The following is a 16834-nucleotide window of genomic DNA, read 5'->3' on the forward strand; positions in this document are numbered from 1 at the left end:
ACGTTCTTACATTCCCGAAATTGTAGAATCTGGAGATAGCTCTTAGAAGAGCAGAATTTAAGTTGTCTCTCGAATTTTACTAACTTCTGGCAAGGGAGCAGAACAAACCATTTAAAATGCAATTCAATAAACCTGCAATTTTTTTCAGAATTCATTAATATTTGTAGCAACGCAATACGTCGATTTTTGAGTGCTAGAAAGGTTTTACACATGGTTCCCAGCTTTGAGAGTTGAGTCATTTTCAGTCAGCCATTATCATAGCCCTTTCCTGAACCTGCTCATCGGTAGAGAGTCGGTCAAACCTTTTTTTCGTCGTACTACTTTAAGAAAAACATTTGTTAAGGCTCTCATTAAATTAAAAGCTCAAAAAATGGCCGCCTTCAAGATTTGGTTGAAAGTGAGTCAAATAATTTTCAGTCAATCAATCACTTCTTGACTGAAACTAAATCGTCATAACCAGATTATTTTTAGTTATAAGTAACATGACTAGATTGAGAATTAAGTCAAGTAAACTGATTTCTTTTTCCTAGGAAAACTGAGCTAGTAAAATTTTTCCCCCTAAAAACTTTGCAACAAAAAGTATGTGTGGCTAGATTTCCTCGTTTCAACACACGTTCGCAGTTTGGTTTTAAATATCAACTTTAAAATTGAATTAACTTAAAAGAAATTTTTTTGTGACGGGATATATATAAAATGATGATGATGACGACGATGTTAATATGCGAAAGGGTTATGCTCTCTGTGGAACTTTTGGTAAATTATTTTTCCGCTCTTCTACGGTTTTAACATGTCAATGAACGACAACAAGTTTTCTTACTTAGGCTAGCTCTTTCCATCTATCGAATGATTTTTTTGGAAATTGTTTGTACATGGTCTTTTAGATCTAAAATGCATTGATTATTAGCTAAATTTTTTTGAAAAAGGGATAACTTTCCTATTTTTCAAGCAAGTTTAATTCCTTTTCCAAGATAATATTTAAGGAATAACAAAAACTATGCCTTGGTGAATGGATAGATCTGAGGCCAATAAATCCAATTGTACCTTGCACTTTTTGGTGGTAGCTTCATGATTGTAGCTTCATGAATGTCGCAAATTGTTTCAGAAAGAACAAATACCTTAAAGCGTAACTTAAAAGAAAGAAAAATTACTGAATCACGGTTTATGTAACATATTTTTTAATATGTGCTTTAAGTAAACTGGCTCCCGGCATTTCCCAAGTTTTTAGAATTCAGAAATACTAACGCTTTATTAAAGACTAAGCTTGCTTGAATTTTTAAGATAATTAAAATTGTATAGTACAATTAATCGATTTCATGGCCGGTAATTGAGAGCTTTATAAATTAGTCTTTGATTTTTCGGAGGCTGCTTAAGGAGTTTTCTATTCTAACCCATGTTTTGTTGCGTCGGTTTTGTGGTTTCAGTTAAGTGCTAGTGTGTGAACCCCCCCCCCCCATTATGATCCAAGGTATAGCCCTATGGATACATAAAAGACTAAAAGAAAACATTAAAAAAAAAATGAAATTCTTACTTTATAATATGCAACATGTTTCAATTAATCAGATTATCATGTTTCTAACCTTTTACCCACTTTAAAATCGTTTTAAATAAAATTCTTATCCAACGTTTCAATCAATCGCGGGAGACACTAGATTTCATCGAGTTGAGACTGCAGAAACCCAACTTAACAAAGAATATCTGACTGTTTACTGTTTATTTGATTAATTCAACATAACAAAAAACATATACCCCCAACAGAGAGCAAAGCTCGTAAAATTGGGTAAAAAAAAAAAAAAAAAAAAAAAAAACATTTTATCATCATAACAAAAGAGAGAAAGAAAAAAAACCTGGTTAAAGAAAAAAACCAAAAACATAACAAAAATAAATAAAACAAACCCTGGACAAGTGAGGCACGGAAGGCTATCCCAACATGGGTAGCAAATATAAACAAAAAAAATAATAATAATAATAAAAAAATTTCTATTCCACCATCACAGGTCAATACATAATTTTAATATTTTCTTCCTTAGAACTGATATTTGCCAAAATGATGCCTCAATTTGAATTCTATCTTTCAGCCAATATTTATTTGAAATAAATGGTATTTGGTATCTAATTGAAAATCTAGATCTTTCACAATTAACAAAGGGAATTCGATATGTTCCAGAACACCTAAGACCCGAAGGAGGGGGCAGAATCAACAGAGATTTTTCATAAAAATAACTACTAGGATCTTGTATTTAAAAATGCCGTATTGATATATTAAGTTCTCTTATATGTTTCAGATCTAATAAATTCAAGAAAAGAAATAATGTTTCATTTTCCGATGCATCTCTAAGTTTTGATGGACGATGTAAAAAATTTCCAAGTATTCTCACTGCTTTATTTTGAAGGATCTGTAGGGGTTTTATATGCATCCAAAAAGTATTTAAATAAATAATTGTGCAATAATTTAAATAAGGAGCAATCAAAGAATGATAAATTATTTTTAAAATTGAAAATAGAAAAACATGTTGCAAACGATACATAGACCCAATATTTTGCGAAAGTTTCACCCTTAAATGATCAATATGAGTTTGAAATGACAAAAGGGGATCAATAAAAACTTCTAAATAACGATACGATTGAACTCTACGTATTTTATGCTCACCAACTTGAAGCTCCTGACATGAAATTTTTTAGTAGCACGTTTTGAATGACCAAAAACCATAAATTCAGTCTTCTTAAAATTCGGTACTAAATAATTAGAAACAAACCATCGATTAACTGAACTAACAGTGTTAAACAAATTTTGAATTAATGTAGATGAATCCTTCGCTTTAACAGAAACAGCTGTGTCATCTGCAAATAAAATTGCAAGACCATTATTTCCCTGCAAACATCGTGGAAGATCATTAATATACATCAAAAATTAAAGCGGACCTAATACCGATCCTTGTGGGACACCAATATCTTCAAGATCATTTAAACTAGACAAATGTCCATCAACATCTACCACGATTTTACGTCCATAAAGGTATGATCTTATTATATCTAGTCCTTTCCCTCTTATACCGGAATTTTCCATTTTATCAAAAAGAATTTCATGGTTTAAAGTGTCAAATGCTTTTTTAACATCATAAAAAACAGTAGATACATGATAATTACTATCTAAGCAGTCATTTATTTCTAATACAAGAGCTGCAACTGCTTGTTCCGTCGAATGGCCTGCCCTAAATCCAAACTGATATTTGGTAAACAAATTTATTTTATCTAGATAATTAGTAATCCTTCCTTTTAAAATTTTTTCCAATACTTTAGACAATGGTGATAAAATTGCAATAGGACGATAATTATTTGTATCAGATTTGTCTCCTTTTTTATGCAATGGTATTACACGAGCAATTTTCCATCTTTTAGGAAATGTACCTGAGAAAATACATAAATTTAAAATATGAAGCAATGGTTCAAAAATTACACCTGCAATATTTTTTAGCAAATTAGTTGAAAGTTCATCATATCCCAATGAATTACCATTTTTTAAATTCTTAATGACCTTTTGAAATTCTGCAAAAGTAACCGGGGCCATAAATATGCTCGTATCTTCAGTGGGCGGTAGATATTTTTTATGCGACCTTGGGGAAGAAAGGTCAACTTCTCCTGAAACAACAGATGATCCAATACTAGCAAAATATTCACTAAACTTCTTAGCAATAGCTTGTGGTCCTCTAAATTCTTTACCATTAATATCAAATAACACTTCAGGGTGTAATAACTTTTTATTTCTTCCAATTTTATCTTTAATCAAACTCCAAGTTTTTCTAGGGGAATCTGAATTTCGAAAAGATTTTTCATAATAAAGTCTTTCACTTACTCTAAGGATCCTGACCAGCATATTCTTATAATTTTTAAAACGCGTGATATTTATTTCCGTGGGATATTTTATTCTAATTTTATATAAACGATTTTTCTCATTAATAGATCTCAAAAGTGATTCATTTATCCAAGGTTTTTTTGGGGTAAGTTTCTTTCCTCTCGGGCTCTTATATGGGCAAAAAAGATCAAGCTTTTAATTCATAATATAATAAAATTTATCTAATGATTGGTTCGGATCCTTCTCATCAATTACAGGACTCCAATCAACATCACCAAGCCCTTCTTTTAACCTTAACACATTTTTATGTGAAAAATCTCTACGCTTGGTTTGATTTTTTTTATTATGCAGAAAATTTATAAGAAAATCAGACATAATTATACAGTGGTCAGATGAATCATTAGGAATGATAAATGTATTAACAGCACTATAAGGTGAAAAAATATTATCAATAAGTGAAAATGATGCATCAGCTATTCTAGAGGGCACAAAACATACGGGGTTTAGTCCATAAGATAGTGGGCCCTCCAAAAACTGCAAAGTATTTCTATCTATTCTATTCTGATCTGCAGATAGGAGTTTCATTAAATCAATATTAAAATCACCCATAACTAAATAAGGAGTGTTAAGACTAGCTAATTTATCCAACATACTTTCAAAATGATTTTTAAATTCTATCTGGCTGGATGACGGAGTACGGTAAATAACTGCAATTAAAAACTTCCGATTATTTGGAAAAGAGCATTCAACTACACAAGATTCAAAAATCATTTCAATATTCATTGGCAAAAAATCAATCCTTATACGTGCTGGTATGCAATTTTTAATCAAAACACCTAGACCCCCTTGTTTTTGTCTTTTCCGACCGATGTGAAAAAATTGGTAATCTTTTACATGTATATTTTCAATTAAAAAATCATCTAAAAAAGTTTCACATAGGCCTAATATATCTGTATCTGAATCCGACAAAAAAATTTCAATCACATCCTGCGCAGTCCTCCAACCCCGGCAATTCCAAAACGACATCCTACTTGTATTTACATTTTTTCTTACCAACTCATTCATAAATATATATTGATTTTTTGGAATATCAAAATTACTAGAAGTATCTTCATCTTCACCAGCTACAATAGTTTGAAAAATTGACTGAAATGAAAGAGAATTCCGCTCAAATTCTTTTAACCTTGATGATGGAATTTCACGATTATCTCTATCCATTATCAAATATTAATCCCACGTTAAGAGCAACCACACCATGCCCCAAAAGACCAGCGAACCATAATAAAAAATAACAATTTAAAAAAAAAAAAAAAATAATCTCAATTCCAAGTCGTTTTCCCTCAGTACGAATAATCTGCGCAAATTTTAATTTAACCTCTATGTGGATCTAAACAAAAAAAAAAAAAAAAAGGAAAGAAAAAAAAAAATAATAATAATACACCTTATATAAACTAAACATAAAAAAAACACTTTCAATTTATTCAATGACGTATAACCAGAATCAATGAACGAAGAAATATATTTTTAGGATTACTTGTCCGTAAAGGCCTGGGTTTAAGTCGAGTTGTCGCTGATTATTTGGTTTGTAACGGTGATCAGCGGTGCGACTCTGTAAGCTCAGCCAGAACCTATCCAGCTCCAAATGGATAGCTGGAGAAATCTGGAGAAACACACGGGGAGCGTCGAACGATTTGCCCCCACCCCCAGTGACGCATTATACTCCTGGTTAAAGACAGAGCATAAGGAGATCGGTACCTGCGCCACACTGATAATTGGTAAGCATGCGACGAATCTTTGTTGTGGTATGTATGGGAGCGTCAGTGGGAGGGCGGGGGGGGGGTATATTGTAGAAAACTAACCATGACATTGGCAAAGTCGAGTTCTACTCAGGGTTGCCAACTGGACATATTTTATGTCCAAAGGACATATTCCTGTGTGTCGGGACACAATGACATAATAGGGCAAAAAAGGGACATATTTTAGAAATATGGGACATAAAAGGGACATATTTTGCAAATTTATGACATAAAATAGAATATTTTTCCGCTGTATACATATTTTTTTAAAAAAAAAAAAAAATGCAATTTTTCACCAAATCTATATTAAAACTAGTTGTCTAGCACTAAATTTACTTAACTACCTATTTTTTGCTAACTTTTTTTTTTACAAACGTTATTTTTTTTTTTTTTTTTTACAAACGTTATAATTTTTCGGAGTTGCTTGCTCTTTCCCGCAGACAACTATTCGCAAATACTCTTGAAATTCTTTACAAGTTTGTATTCTTTCATCTGTAAACGATTTTATTTCTCCTTGCTTTTACGCTACAGTCAAGATAATAGGCAAGCAGGCACCTTTTTAGTTAATTAAATAAAAAAAACAAGTTCTTTAACTGAAAGTAAGGAGCGATGTTAAAACTTAAAACGAACAGAAATTATTCCGTATATGAAAGGGGCTGTCCCCTCCTCAATACGTCGCTCTTTACGCTAAAGTTTTTATTGTTTTAAAAAATAAAGTTGTGTGACAGATTCAAACTTTAGCGTAAAGAGCGAGGTATTGAGGAGGGGACAGCCCCTTTCATATACGGAGTAATTTCTGTTCGTTTTAAGTTTTAACGTCGTTCCTTACTTTCAGTTAAAAAAAACTTGTTTTTTTATTTAATTTTTGAACGTTTTTGAATTAATGCAGGTTTTGATTTTGGATCACAGTACATTAATAATTAAAACAAAATTTGCATATTAGTTTTACTTTTATTTGGTTCAATGGCTTTCTCGATACTTGTTTTATTTTATTTACGAACGTTTTTATTAGTAATAAATATACGTAACTTACGAATTAACTTACGTAACGAACTTCTATATTCATATATTTGTAATACGTATATTAGGGGGTTCGCCCCCTTGTCAATACCTTGCTCTTCAAGCTGAGGTTCAACTTTTGTTCCAATTCTTTAAAAATGACCGCTTAACCACAAAAACTGTTAATTAGAATAAATAGCTCTTATGATAGTACTAAAAAATCTTTGGCTTAAACAGCGAGGTATTGACTAGGGGGTGGACCCAATCATATACGTAATATTTTCTGTTTGTTTTAAGTTTTGATGTTGCTCCTTACATTTAGTTGTAAAACTGTTTTTCTTTTAATTTAATTTCTGATCTTTTTTTAAATAATGCTGGGAAATCCGGCGTCCCCTTCATAGCAATGTCCCTTCCCCCATATAAACTTCCTTCATGGAAAGATCCTCCCTCATACCCCCCGATCCCCTCCCCCCCCCCTACCAAAAAATCCCCTCTGAAAACATCTGTATACTTCCCAATAACCAATGCTATATGTTAACATTGGGTAAAGTTCATAACTTTCAGCCCTCCCCCGAGGGCTTCGGGGGATTAAGTCATCCTAAAAGACATATTTATCATATTTTCGACCCTGCTGAACAAAATGGCTATCTCAAAATTTTGATCGGGTGACTTTGGGAAAAAATGGGCGTGGGAGGGGGCCTAATTACCCTCCATTTTTTTGGTCACTTAAAAAGTGCACTAGAACTTATAATTACCGTCCCAATGAGCCCTCCCACGATATTATAGGACCACTGGGCCGATATGATCACCCCTGGGAAGAAAAAAAAATAAAATAAAAATAAACACGCATCCGTGATCTTTCTTCTGGCAAAAAATGCAAAATTCCACATTTTTGTAGATAGAAGCTTGAAACCTCTACAGTAGGGTTCTCTGATACGCTGAATATGATGTGTGATTTTCATTGAGTCTATAGCTTTTAGAGGGTCTTTTCCCCTTTTTTCAAAAAACAGCCAAATTTTCTCAGGCGCGTAATTTTTGATGGATAGGACCACAGTTTATAGAATTATCCAGTAAGTTTATCGCAGATCATTTCTGGTCTTCATTCTCGGTACGAACAAAAAGCTCCTCCCACTTATTTCTACATTAGCGGGTTAGTCTGTTTCCGTCAATCAATGAGACATGGTTACAAAGTGCATTATTCGTAATAGCGGGTTTCCACTTGTTTCGTGTCCAAGAGAAATCTGACTTGTCTACCCGTGAAAAGATCTAATGCCGCTTATGTTTATATCTGCAAAAACGTTCTCTGGAGCACTCGCACCTTGGTCCGGGTTTTTATAATGGGTGAGATAGGGTATGATCATACTGCTAATTCTATAAACTGTGGATAGGATGAAACTTGATGAAACTTATATATTTGAAATCAGGATTAAAATCTGATTCTTTTGATGTATCTATTGGTATCAAAATCCCGTTTTCTAGAGTTTCGGTTACCATTGAGCCGGGTCGCTCCTTACTTACGGTTCGTTACCACAAGCTGTTTGAAACAGTCGCTTCCGACTTCCAATAGTCAGGAAAAAACATCTATCTATTTATCAAGTACTACAAACTGAAAATGAAAAGTTAGCAAAAAAAAAATTAGATTCTTGACGATCTGGAATCAATTTTGATACCAATAGATGTACCAAAAAATTAGCTTATTGTGCTGACTCCAAAGATATAATATTTTTTAAGTATAATAGTGGGCCTGAGAAAATTTGCCAAATTTTCGGAAAAGGTGAAAAACACTAAATAAAAGTCAACGAATTATAATGGAAATCACTCCATTAGATTCAGCATATCAGAAAACACCATTGTAGAGGTTCCAAGCTCCTATCTATAAAAATGAAATTTTATAGTGTTTGCCAGATGAAGCATCACAGATTCGTGTTTATTTGTTGTTGTTGCTTTTTCCAGGGGTGATCATATCGAACCTTTTTAAGTGACCAAAAAATTGGAGGACAACTAGCCCCCGTTCCACGCCCTTTTTTCCTGAAAGTCGTCTGATAAAAACTTTGAGATAGCAACTTTGTTCAGTATTATTGAAAGGTACAATAGATATGTCTTTGGAGATGACATGACCCCTAAGAACAATCAGAGAAAGGGCCGCAAGTTATGAAATTTTCCCATTGTTTACATATAGTATTTGTTATAGGGAAGTATATCGACATATCCCAAGGGAGGAAGGAGATCTTCTGGGGATGGCTTTTCTATGGGGAGAATTTCCCATTGGGATGGAAGTTTCTGGGGGTGAACTTTTCAGGGGAAATTTTTCCTGGGGAGAATTTACCAGGAATCTGTATACATAATGTTTATTATTTGTCTTTTTTTCGTTGTTGATCCCATTGTATATGTAGAGACACTCTGAGGGAACTCTCAGGGGTAGTTTTCAGCGGAGTTGGAATTCGCTTGGGATCTTTTTTTGCGGGGGGAGGAGGATTTTCCACGGGAGAAGTTCCCATGGGGGGATTATCACCAGGAGAAATTCTCCATAGAAAATTTCTGGGGGATAAACTTTCCAGGGGGGGTATTTTCCAAACAGGGATATTCCCCAATGACCTTAAAAAGGCCCAGAAACTAAATGAATACAAGTCTTTCTTTCGTGAGCAAAAAATTTTCTGGAAAGGATTCGCAGCAGGGATGTGATTGTTCGGATGTAATTTCCCGGCGGAAGAATTTTACATGGGAGGAACTTTATATACAGGAATTTTTCGTGGGGAAACTTTCCACATAGGGGGTGAATTTCCTGGGATTATCTGAAAAACGATCAGAAATAAATAAAAAAACTTTTTTTCTACTGAAGGTAAGGAGAGACATTTAAACTTAAAACGGACAGAAATTATTCTGTATATGACGGGAGTCACTCCCTCTTTAATACCCCCTCTCTGCGCAAATGTTTGACCTTTTGTCTATTTTTTTAAGAACGATCCTTGGAACACAAGGGCCGTGCCACCCTTGGAGTAAGCCTCCCCCCCTCCACGCACGTATTATTTTCCCTAGATTCATCCAACAGAAATTTTGAGATGGAAATTTTGTTGAAAATAGTCCAAAGAACATATAACAATGCCCTCAGCGTTTGTAAAACCCGTAAGAGCCCTGGGACATGGGTAGTAAGTTATGCCCCATTGGCAAATAAGGTTTTATGGAATGGGTAGTCGTATAAACTTCAGATGGGTCTCATTTGATTGAAGTTTAGTGCCCTTTATAAGAGTCAAAATTGATTTGAGGGCAACTCCCCCCACCTATCAGTTTCGAAAACCAGCATCCAATCAGAATTTGTAGACATCTATTTTGTTCAGCATTGTTCCAAGTTCCAGTAATTATGCCTTTGTGGATGTCACCCCCCCCCCTGATTGAAGGGCAACCCAGCTTACCTAGCGCTCCGCAACATTGTTTGACTCCTGGAATGTACCTTATGACATGCTTAAGAAGTACTCTGATTGGAAAAAGCTACCAGAAGAAGCGAAAAGGCTGACCCCCATGCCGACCATAGTTTTTGGAACTCCGACGATTAGTTTTTTACTGTTTAGCCTACATGTTTTTACGACTTTTGCGCTTTCACACTAGTTCATTTTTTATGGATGAACTAAATGAATCTTTTTCGTTTTCATTATATTTGCTGTTAATTGACCACTTTGAAAGAGGTTTAAAAGTCGTAAAAAAACTAGTTTCTAAAAGTTCAAGATGGACATTTTGTGGACATATTAGAGACAAAATATGGACATAATTTGACTGAAAAGGACACATTTTTGGATGCTCAAGGGACATATTAATTGACCAAAAAGTTGACAACCCTGGTCCTACTGTCGCTAATTATTTGGTTTGTAACGGTGATCAGCGGTGTGACTCTGTAAGCTCAGCCAGAGCCTATCCAGCTCCAAATGGGTAGCTGGAGAAATCTGGGGAAACACGCGGGAAGTTTTTTGCCCCTCGCCCCCCCCCCCCCCCAGCCACGCATCGTACTCCTGGTTAAAGGCAGAGAATGAGGAGATCGGTACCTGCGCTACGCAGATAGTTGGTCAGTATGCGATAAACGTTTTGTTATGTTATGTGTGGGAACGTCTGGGGGGGGGGAGGTGTATTGTAGAAAATCAAGCACGACACTTGCAAACAGTAAAGATCTAATTGTACTACTTTTATTTTATCAGGATGCCTCCTTCAGAAGTGGTTAACTACCAAATATTTGTCATTTGGCTATTTTAATTAATTTATATATAATCATAAATAAATGTATTTTTAAACATTGCAACCACACATTAAAATATAGTTTTCAATACATTTAAATATTGACTATATAAAAAAAAATATATATAGCTCTAATTTTTCGGGATATAGTAATAGACAGATTGAAAACACTGATAAATAAAAGTTCTTGTGATTTTCCGTTTTCCGTCCATAGATTTGAATGAAAAAAAAAAAACAGAAAAAGGTGAGTATAATGCTTCACCGTCACGACATACGAATTCAGATATTTTTAGAAGCGTTAGAAATTGCTGAAATGCTTCTGACATTACACGGATCATAACTGATGCCTTGCATTGGTGAAAATATAGACATTAAGTCTACATCGCGGTAACATTAATAAGCAAGAAAAATACTTGATTCATTTTAATACTAAAACCTCTTAACCTCTTTTAACAACCGAATAATGACAAGTGACTAATTTATCAACATTAGCAAAAAAAAAAAAAATATAGATGATACATAACTTTTCGTGTTTATCGCTAACAGTTAGCTTAAAAAAAGCAAAAGAAAGAAAGGTGAAAACTTACTTCCATCTCCTACGGGGAGCAGAAGTGAAGATATGAGCAAAAAGAAATCCATTCTAGAGACAGGAAGAAACATCATGCAAGAACTCAGTTGCTAGCAAAATTAAAATAATAATACGGCCCCTCTTTTATATGTTGGTGTAAAGAATAATGACAAAAGAAGATTGTTGAAGGATTAGCGATTGGACGGCTCTTTCTGAGAAAGGTTCAAACACCGCGAAGGTAAATGAACTCCGAAAATAGCAACTTAGTTTAAGTGGTTATTGTATGGGAAGAAGCGAAAGTTTCAAACAGCAAAAATAAAACGAACATCCTATGGGTGCTACAACATAGGTTTTGCTTTAGTAAAGAAACATAGCTTGGATATAACTCCAGAAAGAAACAGACAAGTCAGAAAATCCAACAGACCTTAATGCTTGAAAAGGATGTGATGCTTTTCCTGACACTTTAAACACCCAAATACTTCATATTCACAATGACTTTTATTTAATATTCCTTCGCATCTTTTAGCCCCATAAAAAAATCTATAAACAAATCCTTTAAAGTCCTTTGGAGTTTTAGAGTGCAATAATTAGAATACAGGTGGCATATGAGGAACAAACTGATTTTGGCTGTGATTATTCAACTATTCCTCTTTACCATGAACCATCATTAATTCATAGCCGAAAATAAATTATTTCACTTGATTTATTATATTTGTATATATCCGCCCCAAGGTAGTTATCATAGGCAGCACAATAGCGCTGCCTACTTAAAGAGCGATGTGGTCACAATGCATTATCTTTTATTTATTTGTTTGTTTTTTTTTGGTTCGTTAGACCAGGGGGCTTCGTATCGAAATAGTTGTCGTAAAAACTTCGAAAAGAGCTCATTCGACTAGAATTTGAAGGGGCTAGTGCCCTTTTTAATAGTCAAAAGTGATCGGAGGGCAACTTACCCCCCCTCCTACGCCCACTATTTCCCCAAACACATCCTATCAAAATTTTTTCATAGTTTCTTGAATGAAATTTCTGTATTTTGTATCCAAGAGGAGAATTCACGAAAGAGTTTGTTACTTACATACAATTTTTCCATAATTTCTTGAATGAAATTTCTGTATTGTGTATCCAAGAGGTGAATTCAAGCAAGAGTTTGTTGCTTACTTACAATTTTTTCATAGTTTCATAAATGAAATTCCGTATTGTGTATCCAAGAGGTGAATTCAAAGAAGAGTTTGTTACTTACTTTCAATTTTCCCTTAATTTATTGAATGAAATATCCGTATTGTGTATCTAAGAGGTGAATTCGAGAAAGGGTTTGTTACTTACTAACAATTTTTTCATAATTTCTTGAATGAAATTTCTGTATTGTATATCCAAGAGGTGAATTCAAGAAAGAGTTTGCTAGTTACTTCCAATTTTTTCATAATTTCTTGAATGAAATTTCTTTCCAAGAGGTGAATTCAAGAAAGAGTTTGTTACTGATTTACAATTTTTCATAATTTCTTGAATGAAATTTCTGTATTGTGTATCCAAGTGCCCCCCTTTTTTAACATGGTAATTTTTTCAAGAATTCAAGAAAGAGTTTGTTACTTACTAACAATTTTTTCATAGTATCTTGAATGAAATTTCTGTATTGTGTATCCAAGATGCGAATTCAAGAAAGAGTTTCTTACTTACTTACTACTTTTTCATAATTTCATGAATGAAATGTCTGTATTATGTATCAAAGAGGTGAATTCAAGCAAGAATTTCTTACTTATTTAAAAAATTTTCATAATTTCTTGAATGAAATTTCCGTATTGTTTATCCAAGAGGTGAATTCAAGAAAGAGTTTGTTACGACTTTATTAAAAAATCAAATAGTATTTATAAAATCAGATATACTTTAAAAGTGGATGTTCCTGTTTCTGAAAACTGAAAACTCTCTCTGTCTGTGTGTCTGGACGGGTGTTTGCTTGTCTTTTGAGATTTTTGAGAAAAATTCAGCTCATATATCTCAGAATTTGGTAAAAGTTATTTTATTCTATCTCATTTTCTAATATATTCCCCAATGAGCTTGCATGTAGTAGTCTTTATATTTCTGAAAATTCCTTTTATTATATCTCCAACTTTTTAATAGATATTCTAAACGTTTAACGTTCTTGCACACCCTAAAAAATAAAGATCGCGTAACAAAGTAATGTATGATATATTTTTAATGTAATAAGGACATGAAGATTATTAATATAAAAATATGTTTTACACATTATTATACATTATTAACATCATTGAACAACTTTCTTTGATTTCTTTGATTTCGCCTGTCTTCTTATGATTTTTGGTTGAATGCTAATTCTCGAAAGCTGACGATAGGGTTTAATCCTCCAAGGTCCCCCTCTCCCCAACCTCCAAGGGGCCCCCTACCTCAAACTATTTGCCCGCCCCCCTTTTTTAACATGGTAATTTTTTCAACTTTTTTCTACATGTCTTAGAATGACATGAAATATGCTTAAAAAATAAAAATTAACATTTAATATTTTCGAAATACAAAATGGGAATGATAAAAATATGTTACTCAAGACTTTTACTATTTGAAAAATAATGTTTGTTGTAGCACTTTTTTGGACTGAATTTTTTTTGGACTTACATTATTCAACTTTTTCTTACTTGTCTTAGAATGACATAAAACAAACTCAAAACATAAAAAATTCACATTTAATATTTTCCACATTCAAAATGAGAATGATATAGAATTGTTAGTCGTGACTTTTACTATTAGAAAAAGAATGTTTGTAGTAGGACTTTTTTTTGGACTGAATGTTTTTTTGGACTTAAAAATTATTCAACTTTTTTTACGTATCTTAAAATGACATGAAATATTCTTGCGCCTTTACCAACCGTACTCTATGCTTACTCATAGATACAATGCGGCTTTCCCACTGGTACTCTATGACAAGTTATCGACACTACCTAGTTTACTGCATGTATTATATCGGTAATTTTACGCAGTGGAAGGATAAACACAAAGGTCTTATCTTTAAAAACGTGAAGATGGAGCATTTTAAGAAAGTTTGTTCACATGATAGTGTTATTGTACCATTGAATGCTGACAAGGAGAAGTATTTGTACTATGAAACAAGTATAAGTGGTAGCACTATCGAAAACGTATGCGTGCATTGTCATGACAGCAAGGAATTAAATTTCTTTAGGGTAACAAAACAATTCAAATCTTATGACGGTGGATATGCAAGATTGGGATCTCTGGAGATGATTGCACTCAAAGAGAATTCCAACATAAAAATAATAGTTGATGAAGAGGGCCATCTTCTTGCTAGCCCTTGTGGTAACATGTTACCCAGTATTAAACCCTATCGTCAGCTTTCGAGAATTAGCAGTCAACCAAAAGTCAAAAGAAGACAGGTGAAATCAAAGAAATCTAAGAAAGTTGTTCAATGATGTTAATAATGTATAATAATATGTGAAACATATTTTTATATTAATATTTTACAAGTCATTATTACGTTAAAAATATATTATACATTACTTTGGTACGCGATCATTATTTTTTAGGGTATGCTAAAACGTTAAACGTTTAGAATATCTATTAAAAAGTTGGAGATATAAGAAAAGGAATTTTCAGGAATATAGATACTACTACTAGCAAGCTCACAGGGGAATATATTAGAAAATGAGATTGGTTAAAATAACTTTCACCAAAATATGAGAGATATGAGCTGAATTTTTCTCAAAAATCTCACCATATAAGCAAACACCCCTCCAGAAACACAGAGAGAGAGAGTTTTCAGTTTTTCAGAATTAGTAACATCCACTTTTAAAGTACATCAGATTTTATTAATAATATCTGATTTTTGATAATGTCGTAACAAATTATTTCTTGAATAGCAAAATATTTTCTTGAATTCACCTATTGGATACACAATATGGAAATTTCATTTAAGAAATTACAAAAAAATTGTAAGTAAGTAAAAAAACTCTTGCTTGAATTCCCCTCTTGGATACACAATACAGAAATTTCATTCAAGAACTTATGAAAAAATTGTAAGTAAGTAACAAACTCTTGCTTGAATTCACCTCTTGGGTACACAATACGGAAATTTCATTCAAGAAATAATGAAAAATTGTAAGTAAGTAGCAAACTCTTTCATGAATCCACCTCTTGGATACACAATACAGAAATGCCATTCGAGAAATTTTGAAAAAATTGTAGTTTCCACGCTTCATTTGCATGCAATAGATACCGAGAGTTTCATGACTCCTCCCCGTAATGAATTCGACGGGTTTTATGACTCCACCCCACAATGAATTCAGATGGTTTTAGGACTCATCCCCCTAGCCATAAGTCCTTTTAACCTTGAGCAAAGATATAAAAGTTTGATGAAGTGCTTCTATACTTAAATACTACATTAATAGCTTTCAGGATGATAGGACGATGTGACACGGAATTTATCGGTTTGAAAAAATCATCTTGTGGTGTTATATTTGAATGCGTGTTTTTATTACTGTCTTTGAAACTCGGCCTCTATACTTAAATACTACATTAATAGCTTTCAGGATGATAGGACGATGTGACACGGAATTTATCGGTTTGAAAAAATCATCTTGTGGTGTTATATTTGAATGCGTGTTTTTATTACTGTCTTTGGAACTCGAAAAAAATTGACTGTTATCATTGGATAGTGAACTACAATATGTTTGATTATGATAAAAGCTTGTGGAGTACTACATTACGCCGTATAAATAGACTGGGATTCTGCGATAGAGTGATTACACCACATAATAAAAGTGGCCGAGAACTGAGAAATGTTCAGGAAGAGGTCAGTGAAATTTGCAGGTTTTTTGGGGTTTAAGCACTATTCGTAAAGGGTAACGTACCTACAGATAAAGTTTTAATTCAAAAGTTTGACCCTAGGATTCCACTTTTCAATCTAAAAGAATTTAAGAGTCCTGAATTTGAAGGGACTTATCACTGTCCACAAGACGAGGTTAGGTTTTAGCGCAGTGGTTACCTAGAGACATACCTGATCGTGATAAGTGCACAAGACACGGTAAAAACTATTCTGTATCACAGGATTTTCGTTTGTGGATTATTTTTAGTAGTATTATTTTTATGTAAATACGTTTTTTTTCAAAAAATCCTTTTTAATATGTTTAAGCAATAAATATCTTTAAGCTTAATCCGTCTTTATTCTTTAGAATAGTTCTATTCATTCATGAAATTATGAAAAATTGTAAGTAAGTAACAAACTCTTTCTTAAAGTCACCTCTTGGATACACAATACGGAAATTTTATTCAAGAAATTACGAAAAAATTGTAAGTAAGTTACAACTACTTGGATACACACTAGAGAATTCTCATTCAAGAAATTATGAAAAAATTGTAAGTAAGTAACAAACTCTTTCCAGA

The 16834-nt window shown here is 33.3% G+C and overlaps 1 protein-coding gene across 1 annotated transcript in view; it reads right to left on the reverse strand.

Annotated features, from left to right (window-relative positions):
• The window catches only part of LOC148950413 (lipase member I-like), a 184289-nt gene extending 172763 nt beyond the window's left edge, over window positions 1-11526 (reverse strand). The window contains exon 1 of the mRNA XM_089091594.1: window positions 11454-11526. Coding sequence (XP_088947720.1) covers window positions 11454-11526 — 73 coding nt within the window. The remainder of the gene's footprint in view (window positions 1-11453) is intronic.
• Between the last annotated feature and the right edge of the window lie 5308 nt (window positions 11527-16834).

Source organism: Artemia sp. Qi Xiang Cuo, chromosome 7, assembly GCF_049724085.1.
Source record: "Artemia sp. Qi Xiang Cuo chromosome 7, ASM4972408v1, whole genome shotgun sequence".
NCBI lineage: Eukaryota > Metazoa > Arthropoda > Branchiopoda > Anostraca > Artemiidae > Artemia > Artemia sp. Qi Xiang Cuo.